The sequence below is a fragment of the Meles meles genome, chromosome X, assembly GCF_922984935.1.
Source record: "Meles meles chromosome X, mMelMel3.1 paternal haplotype, whole genome shotgun sequence".
NCBI classification, from domain to species: Eukaryota; Metazoa; Chordata; class Mammalia; order Carnivora; family Mustelidae; genus Meles; species Meles meles.
In genome coordinates, this window is record NC_060087.1 from 131,387,303 (window position 1) to 131,398,497 (window position 11,195).

General features: G+C 59.9%; 1 protein-coding gene across 4 annotated transcripts; it reads left to right on the top strand.

Moving 5' to 3' along the window:
- The first annotated feature begins 727 nt into the window (after nucleotides 1-727).
- Nucleotides 728-7,169, top strand: TMEM187 (transmembrane protein 187). Of its 4 annotated transcripts, none has more exons than XR_006816920.1 (3): nucleotides 932-2,261; nucleotides 4,173-5,914; nucleotides 7,150-7,169. XR_006816920.1 is itself a non-coding variant. In XM_045996486.1 (2 exons), the coding sequence occupies exon 2, from the start codon at nucleotides 4,411-4,413 to the stop codon at nucleotides 5,206-5,208; it is 798 nt and encodes a 265-aa protein (XP_045852442.1). In that variant the 5' UTR covers nucleotides 728-920; nucleotides 4,173-4,410; the 3' UTR covers nucleotides 5,209-6,043. The 4 variants fall into 4 exon arrangements, 2 of the variants coding, with proteins under 2 accessions (XP_045852442.1, XP_045852443.1); XR_006816919.1 differs by lacking the exon at nucleotides 7,150-7,169 and adding an exon at nucleotides 6,150-6,461; XM_045996486.1 differs by lacking the exons at nucleotides 932-2,261; nucleotides 7,150-7,169 and adding an exon at nucleotides 728-920 and having other exon boundaries at nucleotides 4,173-6,043.
- The last annotated feature ends 4,026 nt before the right edge of the window (nucleotides 7,170-11,195 follow it).

The following is an 11,195-nucleotide window of genomic DNA, read 5'->3' on the forward strand; positions in this document are numbered from 1 at the left end:
CGTGAGCCGAAGCCTCTTAAAGGATCCCTGCGCTGCCCCGCGGCGAGGGTCCAAGTCCGCCGCGCGTTGAGCTTGGGCTCAGGACGCTCTCGGGTCAGGCGCAAGCGCGCCCAGCCCAGCGGCCCAGCCCCCCCATTGCGCCCTCACGCCTCCGCCCTGGGAGCCGCCATCTTGCCACTTCCCCTCGCCCGGCCGTCCACGGGCGTCAATAGCGAGTTTCAGCACAAAACAAAGATGGCGGCTGAGGCATCTGGTGAATGCCCGGATGAGAATGCCTCGAACGAGCTGGGCCCCGCCCCCTTGGGAACCGTCCCCCAGGTCGCAGAAGGAACACACGCCCGAGGAGTTGCTTTTAACTACCAGTGGGGACAAGGCATAGATTGCCGAGGGAGGCTGAAGGCAGACATTAGAATTGCGCTTCGGGCCCGACAGCGGACATATTCCCACTCCCCACACCCAGCGACCGCGGGAGAAGCGGCGCGAGACGCGCTGGGCGTGGGGGGCGGGGGAGGCGGGGCCAGTGGGCGGTGACGCGCCGGCTCCCAGGCTCGCCGGCCCCGCCCCCGGGAGCCGGCGCCACCGCCCGCACTCCAACGAAAGGAGCCGGGCCGCGCGCCCGGGGCCGCTCCCCGCCCTCTTCCCGCCGGCCGCAGGGCGGGCAGCCAGGCCGGCGGTACCCACGCCGAGCGGGAGGGCGCGGGAGAGCTCGGCGTCGCTCCGCGTCACCTCGCGTCACCCTGCCCCGCCTGCTTCCCAGAGACCCGCGCCCCGCCCCTCCGCGCAGGCGCAGTGCCGCTTTTCGGGTCCGCCCTTTCCCGAGATTTGAATTTCCCCCAGCAAAGATAGAGAGGCAAGTACCCGGATGGTGATCGCTGGCCTTTTCCCGCCAATACTGTAAGTTCTCGGAGCAACCTTGAGAGGTGGGTACTGGCGTGGACCCCGTGTGCCAGATCTTGCAGGAGGCCGCTCAGGCACTGCACCATCATCCGCACTGTCAGACTCGGGCTGTACAACATGCTTTTTGCACTTTCAGCTTTGTTCTATCTTTATTTTCACCCACCGGTAGTCGAAATTTGGCCTTTCCCGCAATTACAAATGTAGGCTACAGAGCACAGAGTGTTAACCTGGTGACTTTGTCACCAGTGGCAGTGACAGATCGTTTAGCTTCTGTCATAGTTACCCTGTAATTAACTCAAGTACAAGACTCACCACTTGGAAGTTACTGTAGGTATAATCGGCCCATAGATTCTGTAATTTCATTTACTAGTCAAGTAGCACAGGTATTCACGAATCACACCTTTTCCAAAAATATTTTATACCATCTTTCGACATTAAGTTTATGTTGTAACTGTTTTTACACATTTGGAAGCATTTCTTTGAGCTTCGCCAGAGGGACCTGTGACAGCCAAAGGACAAAAGCCCTCCCCTATAAATGACTGTGCCACCAACTGCCCTAAATGACATTGGGCATTCACCTCACCTCTACGGCTGCAAGTCCCTCCCCTGTAAACTAAGGAAGGCGAGCCGCTGGTTTCCAAGGGCCTTGCCTGAATTCAGCAATTCTTTCCCTAGAGTTCAGGAATCACTGCAGTTGCTCCAGGCTTTTTGGGGATCTAGGTGGCCCAGATTGGCCTCAGCTGCCGGGGCTGTCCCCGTGTTAGAGCCCTCACGCTGGCATCCCCTCATCTGTAGAAAGGCAGCAAGGGTGGTCAGGATAGTGAGAGACACAACAAGCAGTTGGCATACAGCAAAGAAGCCACCACTGTGACGGCGGATACTGGCTCCTGGGTAAATGCATACGGCCCCACGGAGCAGGAGAGTAAGGAACATGTGCTAACCCCTTAGCCAGGATATCGTCCTGCTTTGCAGGACGTCTCCCAAAAGAGCCCAGAACCTCAGGCCAATGCTGTTGAGCTCTAGCCTTCGTGTGCCGGGTGCTGGGGGAGTCTGTGTCGCGTAGCAAGGATTATGGCAGCTCAGGCATGCGGAGGAGCTCAGCCATAAAGTACCCAGCCTGGTCTTGGGGGACCGGGGAAGGTGGTTTGATGGCATGTCACTTTAAGCTTGCACAAGGGCGCAGATGGACTCTGCCCAGCAGCCGGAGAGAGGAGCCACTTTCCGTGCCCGTCCCGGACCTCCTCCTCTATCAAGTTGACAGTATTTGACTGCTGTCTCCGGCTCTCACCCCTGCCGGCTGGCAGACAGGAGGTTCCAAAGGCCTGGCACTTCGTGCCACAGAGCCAGGCCCCAGACGGGTGCAGGTAAGGTGTCCCGGTTGGAGTCAGGAACTGGATGGGGGGGGGGCAAGTTGAAAGTGTTAGCGGGGGGCACCTGGATGGCTCAGTGGGTTAAGCCTCCGCCTTCCGCTCTGGTCATGATCCCAGCCCTGGGATCGAATCCCGCATCGGGCTCTCTTCTCAGCGGGGAGCCTGCTTCCCTTCCTCTCTCTCTGCCTGCCTCTCTGCCTACTTGTGATCTCTGTCTGTCAAGTAAATAAGTAAATCTTTAAAATAAAAAAAAAAGAAAGTGTTAGCGGACCCGAGGCAGGGGGTAATGAGGACTGCAGACGCTCATTCTAGCTGGAGGACAGGCTGGGCCTAGGCAGTTTTTCACGTGTTAAGCAGGGACTGGCACCATTCGGGCCAGGGGGCTCGAGGAGGATGCTGGGGGCCGTTGTGGGCAGAGCACACCAGCAGCGGCCAGCCTGGAAGTGGGGACCCCGGGGCGGGGGCAGCTCCCTGGACCGGGACCTGGAAGCTCGCTAGAGAAGGGGTCGGGGCAGGCGTGTGGCAGTGCTTATGGTCACTGAGGAGATGCCGAGTCCCTGGCGGGAATGCTGGGCCTCGTGGGCCTCCTTAGCAAAGGACCCCCAAGGCAGGATGGGAGCGGGAAAGCTCGGTGGGAGGCCCCGCACCCGCTCGCCAGAGAGAACGGCTGGATGCCGGGCCGGCTGAGAAGTGACTGGTGGCGCGCCAGCGGAAGCACGAGGAGGCGGAGGACAGGCGCCGGCCGGGCGCTTGGACTGGGCAGGACTGGAATTGGGCAGGTGCTCACGGAGCCCCAAGGCGAGGGAGAGCGACCGGCGGACCCCGCCACGCCCTTTCCAGGCCTGAATGCCGGAGGGGAGGTGGGCACTGTACAGCCTCCGAAGCGAGCGCTGCTCCGGCGTCCTCAGGGAGGAGAACTGACGTAAGGCGGGCGCGGGCTCCTCGCTCCTCGGCTGGGGCACTGGCCGCCACCCGCCGGCCACGCGTGCAAACCGACGCCCGGACCGGTTAAGGCCTGAGGTCACACACATGGTAGGTGGGGGGGCCCCGAGTCATCCCCACCTGCCACCCTCTGGGCCTTTGGGTCCCCTTCAGAGTGCGGAACCTTTTCTCTCCGCGACGGTGACAGATTTCTTAGCTACTAGGCGGGCTCGCGCCACAGCTGGTCCCAACGCCGGTGACAGTCCTTGATAAGGGCGCACTGGCTTCCCGCCACCCGCTTCCGTGGCTGCGGGACAGGGCGGTTTAATCGTGCGCGAGGAAAGAAGGCGACTCTGGACGGTGTGGCACTTCAGGGGAGGGCGGGAGGGCCAGCCGAGGTAGCAGGCGGAGAAGCAGAGGGTTAGGGGTTTCCTCCCCTCCCCGCCGCGCCCCTCCGTCCTCTCCCCGCTGCGCCCCTCCTTCTGCCCCCTCCTCTCCTCCCCCTCGAGCACTGTCCATCCCTTGCTTTGGATTCCAGAACTCGCCACAGCTATAACGGTCTCTAGTTCAGCTGGGCGTTTGGTTAAGGGGGCTCGGGGCTGACTGGAAACGTCAGCATTGACCGGACCGCTGAGGTGGGAAAGCCCTTTCCGAATTGTGAGCACAAGCCTTGGGAAGGTCTAAGTCTCTAAGTGCAGTGGATCCAAGAGGACCAGAGCAAGGAGCAGGCTGTTCCGACCGCCCAGGGGAGAGAAGAACCGCGTGGGGTCAGGAGAGAAAGGCGCGGAACCCCTAGGGGAGAGAGCATTCTAGCGGCTTCCAGAAACCGCAGATAAGAAGGTGAACACACTGGGTATCGCTTCGCTTTCATTTCTGTTTTCTTCTAATGAAAACTGTTGGTGGACCCTGAGGCAGGGAGTTGGGAAGCTGGAGGCTCTCTTTTGGGTGCTTTTCTTTGTAACCCCACTGTTTTTGTGAGCACAGGGGAAGAGGCGCAACAGTCTTCCACTCCCACCAGCCGCTCAGCCCGACCACTGCCTTTCTCTGGCTTGTGTCCGCAGCTCTGGGGCAAGGTCGCGGCATCTGCGTCAGAAATCACGGGGACTTCTGCCTGCTGAGGAAGCTGGCTCCGCTGGGAGGCCGAGGCACGTTTTAGCAAAGCAGTTTATCTTAATTCTGAACGGACAGTGGAGGCCGCCCTGAGGCCTCCCTGGGGCTCCACATGAAGCCCGAGTCCAGGCAGGCCCTCTTCCATGTGGCTGTGGCCAGCTGCTTCTGCACAGCCACCGTCTACACGGGCGTGTTCGACGGCATCTTCGTCCAGTTGGGCCATGAACACTATGCCGAAGCCCCTGTGGCCGGCCTCCCCGCCTTCCTGGCCATGCCCTTCAACTCACTCATTAACGTGGCCTACGTCCTGTTGGGGCTGTACTGGCTGCATAGGAAGGCCAGGGCCCCGGGGCGCCCCATGGAGGCGCGGAGGGCTCGCTACCTGAAGGATGTCTTCGCCGGCATGGCCCTGGTCTACGGCCCGGTTCAGTGGCTGCGGATCGCGACGCAGGTGCGCCCCGCCGCCGTGCTGGACCAGTGGCTCACCTTGCCCATCTTCGCATGGCCCGTCGCCTGGTGTCTCTACCTAGACAGGGGTTGGGAGCCCTGGTTGTTCCTTGCCATCGAGGGTCTGTCCCTGGGCAGTTACGGCCTCACCCTGCTGCACTCCTGTGGGTTCGAGGTCGCGCTGGGCGTCCACATCGCAGCTGCTGTGGCCCAGGCCCTGCGCGCTCACAGGCGCCACGGCACTGCCTCCTCGGGGACCTACTTGGCTCTGGGCGTGCTCTCCTGCACCGGCTTTGTGGTCCTCAAGCTGTGCGACCATCAGCTCGCGCAGTGGCGTCTCTTCCAGCGGCTCACGGGCCACTTCTGGTCCAAGGTCTGTGACGTGCTCCAGTTCCATTTCGCATTCTTGTTTCTGACAAACTTGAACACTTGCCAAAGCCCTCCTAAGGGGAAGATACATTAAAGTTTGCCCGGAAAAAAAACTTAGAAAAAGAAGAGGAAGAAATGGAACAGGTGGCTGGCTCAGTCAGAAGAACCCTTGACTCTTGATCTCGGGGTCCTGAGTTCGAGCCCCATGTGAGGGGCAGAGATGACTTAAATAAATCAAAGAAAACTTAAGGAAAACTAAAGTGTGGTATGAAGCTGCTTGCAGTCACCCTGTCCCTCCCCCTGCCGCCCACTCGCCCGCCACTCTTATCCGTGTGCAATTTCCTATGATAAGATAGGAGGGTCACACGGAAGAGCATCCCTTCACTCGAAGTTACGGAGATTTACAGGCAAAACGTTACATGGTCTGCGACTTACTTTCGCAGAGATAAAGCGGATGGCACAGTGCAGGGGATGGAGGGGGTCATTGTACTCGTCTTGTAACTCCTCTGTAGTGCGAAATTTTTTCAGAATGAAAGGATGGGGGCAAACGACGCCAGGAAATCCGTCACTGTCACGGTGGAGAGAAATGGTTACCCCCCTGTCGGGCCAGGCAGCGGGCGTGCCAGTGAGTGTCCCCAGGGGCGAGTGGGTTCAGGGAGACCAAGTCACATCACACACAGGCTGGGCAGGCTAATGGGGAAATCGAAAGCCAAGGTCACGTGGCAGAAGCCACATCATCTCAGGTCCTTTGTGGAACAAGGCACGGTGTATCTACATGAAGGAAACACAAACATCAAAAGGTGAACTCTCAACAGAGGGCCCCTGGGTGGCTCAGTCATTAAGTGTCTGCCTTCGGCTCAGGTTGTGATCCCAGGGTCCTGGGACCGAGCCCCACATGGGGCTCCCTGCTCGGTGGGGAGCCCGCTTCTCCCTCTCCCCCCCGCCTGCCGCTCCCCCTGCTTATGCATGCGCACGCTCTCTCTCTCTCTTTCAGATGGGTAAATCTTAAAAAAAATAAAAATGAATTCTCAACAGAACGTAGCCCTGGGAGCCAGGGGGTAGCTTAGATGTCCTTCGCGGCAAGGCTTACTGAAGGGTCCTGTGGAGGTTTCCGTCGGAGAGACCCAGCGCCTGGGCTCGGCCAGCCCTGCCTCCCTCTGGGCAGTGCGCCCCCCACCCGCTCGTAACATCCGCTGTCATCGGAAGGACATCTGTGCTTCAGAGACAAAGAGGACACCGTCTCTGCCCACGTGCGCCTGCTCGGTGTCCCCCAATGCCCCTCCCTGGGGCCTGTGGGTTGGCACGGGGACCATTGCGGTGACTGCTGAGATGCTTTTGAAACTGGGCCTGAAGCAAGCCACCGCCCGGAGAACCCGCTGACCGACCTCTACCCCTCCCGCAAGGCCTGGGCAAATGGCGTTTCCTGGCCCAGGGGCGGGGGCCCAGAGGCTGCGCACGCCGGCAGGTGAAGAGCAGGGTGGCCCTTCCTTGGGGAAACAGCTTTGTCCCGTCACGGCGTCCCTAGGGAGGCCAGCGGGAGGGAGGGGAAGATGTGCTTCCTTGATGGCCCAGGTAGGGGTGGGGGTGGGAGGGCAGGGGCAGAGGGGACCAAGCTCTTAGAGGGGCTGCGTTCTTCACCGAGTAGCTGAGGGCCCCCCGCCACTGCCGCCCACGTTTGCTGTTTGCCTCGTGGCTAGACACATCCTTCATTTGATTTCATCCCGTTTCGATAAACAAGCCTGAGAGCCTTCTGGGTCGGCACAGGAACAGGCGGCCCGGATTCGGGCAACTCGGGACAGTTTCATGGAGAACTGGCCCCTCCGCGCTGGGGGTGGGGGCTGCAGGCGGGGCCAGGGAGACACGGGCCCGGGCAGAGACTTCTGGAAGCCCAAGCGCTTCTGGGCTGCATGTCTCCCCTCCAAGGCCGTCAGATAAAATGTAGCACCACAGCGATGTTTTAGTCCCGGCCTGTCCCAAATACCGCAGGAGACAGGCTTGTACTAAAACATCGTTGCACTGTTTATCTTAAATTCAGATGTAACCGGGTGTCCTGACTTTGTATTCGCTCCATCAGCTGACCCAACCAAAGCTGGAAGCTTCTCTCCGTGCCCCCATCTTCCCAAAGTGTGGCCAGCATCAGCGGCTTCCTGCATCCCCTCCAGCCGCGGTGAGCCCCGGGTTCTGGGTCCTGGGCCCGGTGTCTCAGACCGCCTGGGCCCAGCACCGTGGGAGCCTCTGGAGGAAGAAGGCGGCCGCGTCACCCCTCCTGGTCTCCACCCGCATCCCCCACCCTCTCTGTCTGCTCCGTTTCTCCATCTAACCGCTGCCGAGTAGTCAGTGGTTACCAGAGCAGCCCTCTGCCTGCTCTCGGCCTAAACGGGTTAGAGGTCCCCAAAGCTGAGAGACGTCTCCGAAACCGTCTGCCCCAACCCCCTCATTTCACAGAAAGGAAACTCTAGAAGTCCGACTTGGCCGACCGTCGCATCAGAAACCCAGCCTCCCACCCCCTGCCCAAAGTCCTACCCATCCCTGGTGTCTCAGCCTCTCTTCCTTGTGCTCCCATAACCACAACCTAGGGATGTGCCCCCCGTGAAGACAGTTGGGGCTCCTTGGATTGGGACCGCGGGAGTGGGGGTCGGTGGACACGCCGCGGCCATGTATTGTCCTTGGCGGGGCCGGGCCGGGCTCCTTCACCCCGTGCACGCGCCACGCCCCGGTGAGGGGTTAGCGCGCTTCTTCTCTTTGTGCCAACCTGAGGGGGGCAACGCGTGATTGCACCGTGAGTTTGCCTCCTGCTCCCACGTGCCCCGCTGGAGCTCCTGCCCTCGCTGGAGGTTTGGGTTTGTTCTTCCTCATTCTCGACTTGTCTTTTATCTTCTTAGTTTGTAGGAACTCTGTTTTCTAGCATAAACACTAACTGGCCACCTGGCATACAGATGATGAATACGTTTTCTCAGTCTATCGTTTGTCTCTTGACTTTGTGGACATCTTACAGTGCCGTGGCTGAAGGTTGGCGCGGTCCCGGGTGTCTCTGTGTCTGTCTTTCTCTACATCGCTTTTGGGTTTCTGGTCTCGTGTTGTCCAATCCTAACATCTCCGGTCGCTGCTTCAGATCTTTTTGGCTCTGAAACTCTCATTGTGAAATTGCTAAGAATAGGGGCACCTGTCTGGCTCCGTCGGTGGAGCGTGCGGCTCCTGATCTCAGTCAGGGTTGTGAGTTCGAGCCCTCTGTTGGGCATAGAGATCACTTTAAAAAATTATTTAAAACAGCAATTACAAAAATAGTTAAAATTTATGTTTAGCAATAAAACGGTTCAGCTGTTATTGTCAACACGATGGTTTACCAAACCGGAGTCAGCGGGTGCTCTCGGTGGCACGTCGACTTGAGGAGAGGAGAACAACTGTGTGAGAAGCTTCGTCACAGCCTGCGAGGGCAGAAGCGCCGCCAGCAGGTAAAGCACTTGTCCCTCTCACGTCCGGAGATCTCTGGAAGCTGCGGTCTTTGGATGAGCAGAACCCAGGTGGTTCGAGTCCTCTGGTGTGACTGGAGAGCCCCCCCACCTTCCCCTTCCAAGTGGAGGCTTGGGTCCCGGGTCCTTTGGACAATCCCCATGCCCGTTGCAAAGACAAGCAGCCTTCCTGCCAGCTGCCCGCTTGAGCCCCCGCCACCTTTCTGCCCCGCAAGTTGGCGGCCGCTGGGCCACACGGCTGCGTGCCGGGAGGCATTGCCTGCAGCGGGCGTGGGGCTCACTGACGCCGGGGCCTGGCCCCCGTGGGTCTGGTGAGCCGCCCGGGCCTGCCTGCTGTTTGCAGCCTGGGCCAGGGTGGCGGAACAGCTCCTTCCAACCACGGGCATGTTTTTCTAGTCTTTTCTTCCACTTCCTGCCCTTCGCTTTGATCTTTGCCCTCTGTTTCTCTTCGGAATCGCTGACTTCTGGTTTTACTTCTGTCTCTTTTCTCTCGGCCCCGCCTGACTTCCACTGGGGCCTCTGCCGGGGTGTGTGCGCGGTCCCCGTCTCGGCCGGCTCAGGGCTCTTCCTCTGAAAGACACGAAACCTGGCGGATGAAACGGGAGCCTCATCCCTGCCTTCCTGCCCCAGAGGTAACCCCCACCCAGGCTTGGGGACACCCTGTTCCCCCACCTGCTCATCCCTTTCCTCGGGGGAGAGTATGCACTAGCGACAGTCGCGACTGTCTCACGTGTGTTGTGACTTTCTATAAACGCCACGGAGGGGCCAGGCCATTCTCCCACAGGCTGCGGAACTGGATCGGTGGGAGGTTCCCCCGGGTCTCCTGGGGTGCCCAGTGACGTAATCCCTCCCTGGGTGCTGTGTCCATGCCTCCCTTCTGAGTATCTGGCTGTGCACAAGTCCCCAGATCCGTCACCAAGAGGTCGCCGGAACCATCGCCCGCCAGAGTCGCCATGGCTCCCTGTCGCCCCCGGCGCTCAGGGCTGGCGGAGGACGGACTGCGGCCCATGCAACGGGGGTGAACGAGAATTTCATTTCCTCCTTGGTTGCCTCTCCTGACCTAAAGTAGAGGTTGAGCAAATTAAACACGGATGCCGTTGGAGCCAGCCGTGCCACTTCTGGGTGTCCCCCCAAAAGAAGTGAAAGCAGGGGTTTGGAGAGATGTGCACCCACGTTTGTAGCACCATGAGTCCCAGGAGCAGCCCCGAGGGCCCCAAGGGCTCACGGAGGGATGAACGGAGAAGCCACACGGGGTCCCTCCGCGCAGCGGCACGTTCTTCCGTCCAGAAGGCGGGAGCTCGGGTGCCGGCCGCGACCCTGGTGAGGCCGGGAGCCCGTCCGCAGAGCGAGGGACGCCGGCCGCGGAAGGGCCGGTGCTGCCGGAGCCCGATCCGACCCGGTGCCCGGAGCAGTGGGGCACAGAGAGACGGGGCGCGGGTCGGCGGGCGCCGGTGTCCAACGGGGGCTGAGCATCAGTCCGGGAAGATGGGAAGGTTCCGGGGAAGGATGGTGGGGACGACCGCGCTGCAAGACGTAGCAATGCGCTTCGTGCCCCCGACCTGTGTGCTTGCACGTGGCTAGGAGGGCACATTGCATGGGCTCTGTATGTAAGCACATTTTTTTTTTTTTAGGGAGAGAAAGCAGTGGGTTGGGGGGAGGAGGAGGGACAGAGGAAAAGGGAGGGAGGGAATTTCAAGCAGGCTTCATGCCCAGCATGCCCAGCATGCCCACGTTGGGGCTCCATCCCAGGACCCTGAGATCATGACCTGGGTAGAAATCAAGAGTCAGCTGCTCAACTGACTGAGCTCCCCCGGGACCTCCCAACCACATTTTTTTAAAAAAGACTTTATTTGTTTATTTGACAGACAGATCTCAAGTAGGCAGAGAGGCAGGCAGAGGGAGAGGAGGAAGCAGGGTCCCCACGGAGCAGAGAGCCCGATGCGGGGCTCGATCCCAGGACCCTGGGATCATGACCTGAGCCAAAGGCAGAGGCTTTAACCCACTGAGCCACCCAGGCGCCTGCCCTAACCACACTTTTAAAAATCAGTGTTGATCTTGGCCACTGGCTAGTTGGGGTTAGGGTTAGAACTTTCTGAAAGTTCTCTGGGCCTCACTTGCCTCTCTTGTTCTGGGGCTGGGGCGTGGGGCCGAGCTGTTCAGCGGGCGTCTGCGCAGGTAAGTGCCCTCCGCACCTGGCAAGAGCTCAGGGCTTGCCGTCTAGGAGAGCGAGTTCAGAGAAGCTGAATGACCTTCGAGTTCCTGTTGCTGCTCCTTTGTTGTTTGTAACTGGAGCCCTTGTCTCCAGGACTCGGGATCCAAACATGGTTTGGAAAACACACTTTTCAGTTGAGACAGAAGTCACATCCCATACCGTTCCCTGCGTGGTGGGTTTTCGTCTACTCACAGGGTGGAACGACCATCACCACTGTCTCCTTCCAGAAGGTCGTCATCATCCGCAGAGAAAGCCTGGACCCGTTAGCCGTCGCTCCTCGTTCCCTCTTCCCCCGGCCCCCGACAGCCACTCATCTCCTCTCGGCCCCCATGGATTGACCTGGTGCGGACATCCGGTGCAAATGTCTTTTGTGTCTGGCTCCTTTCGCTCAGCGTGTGT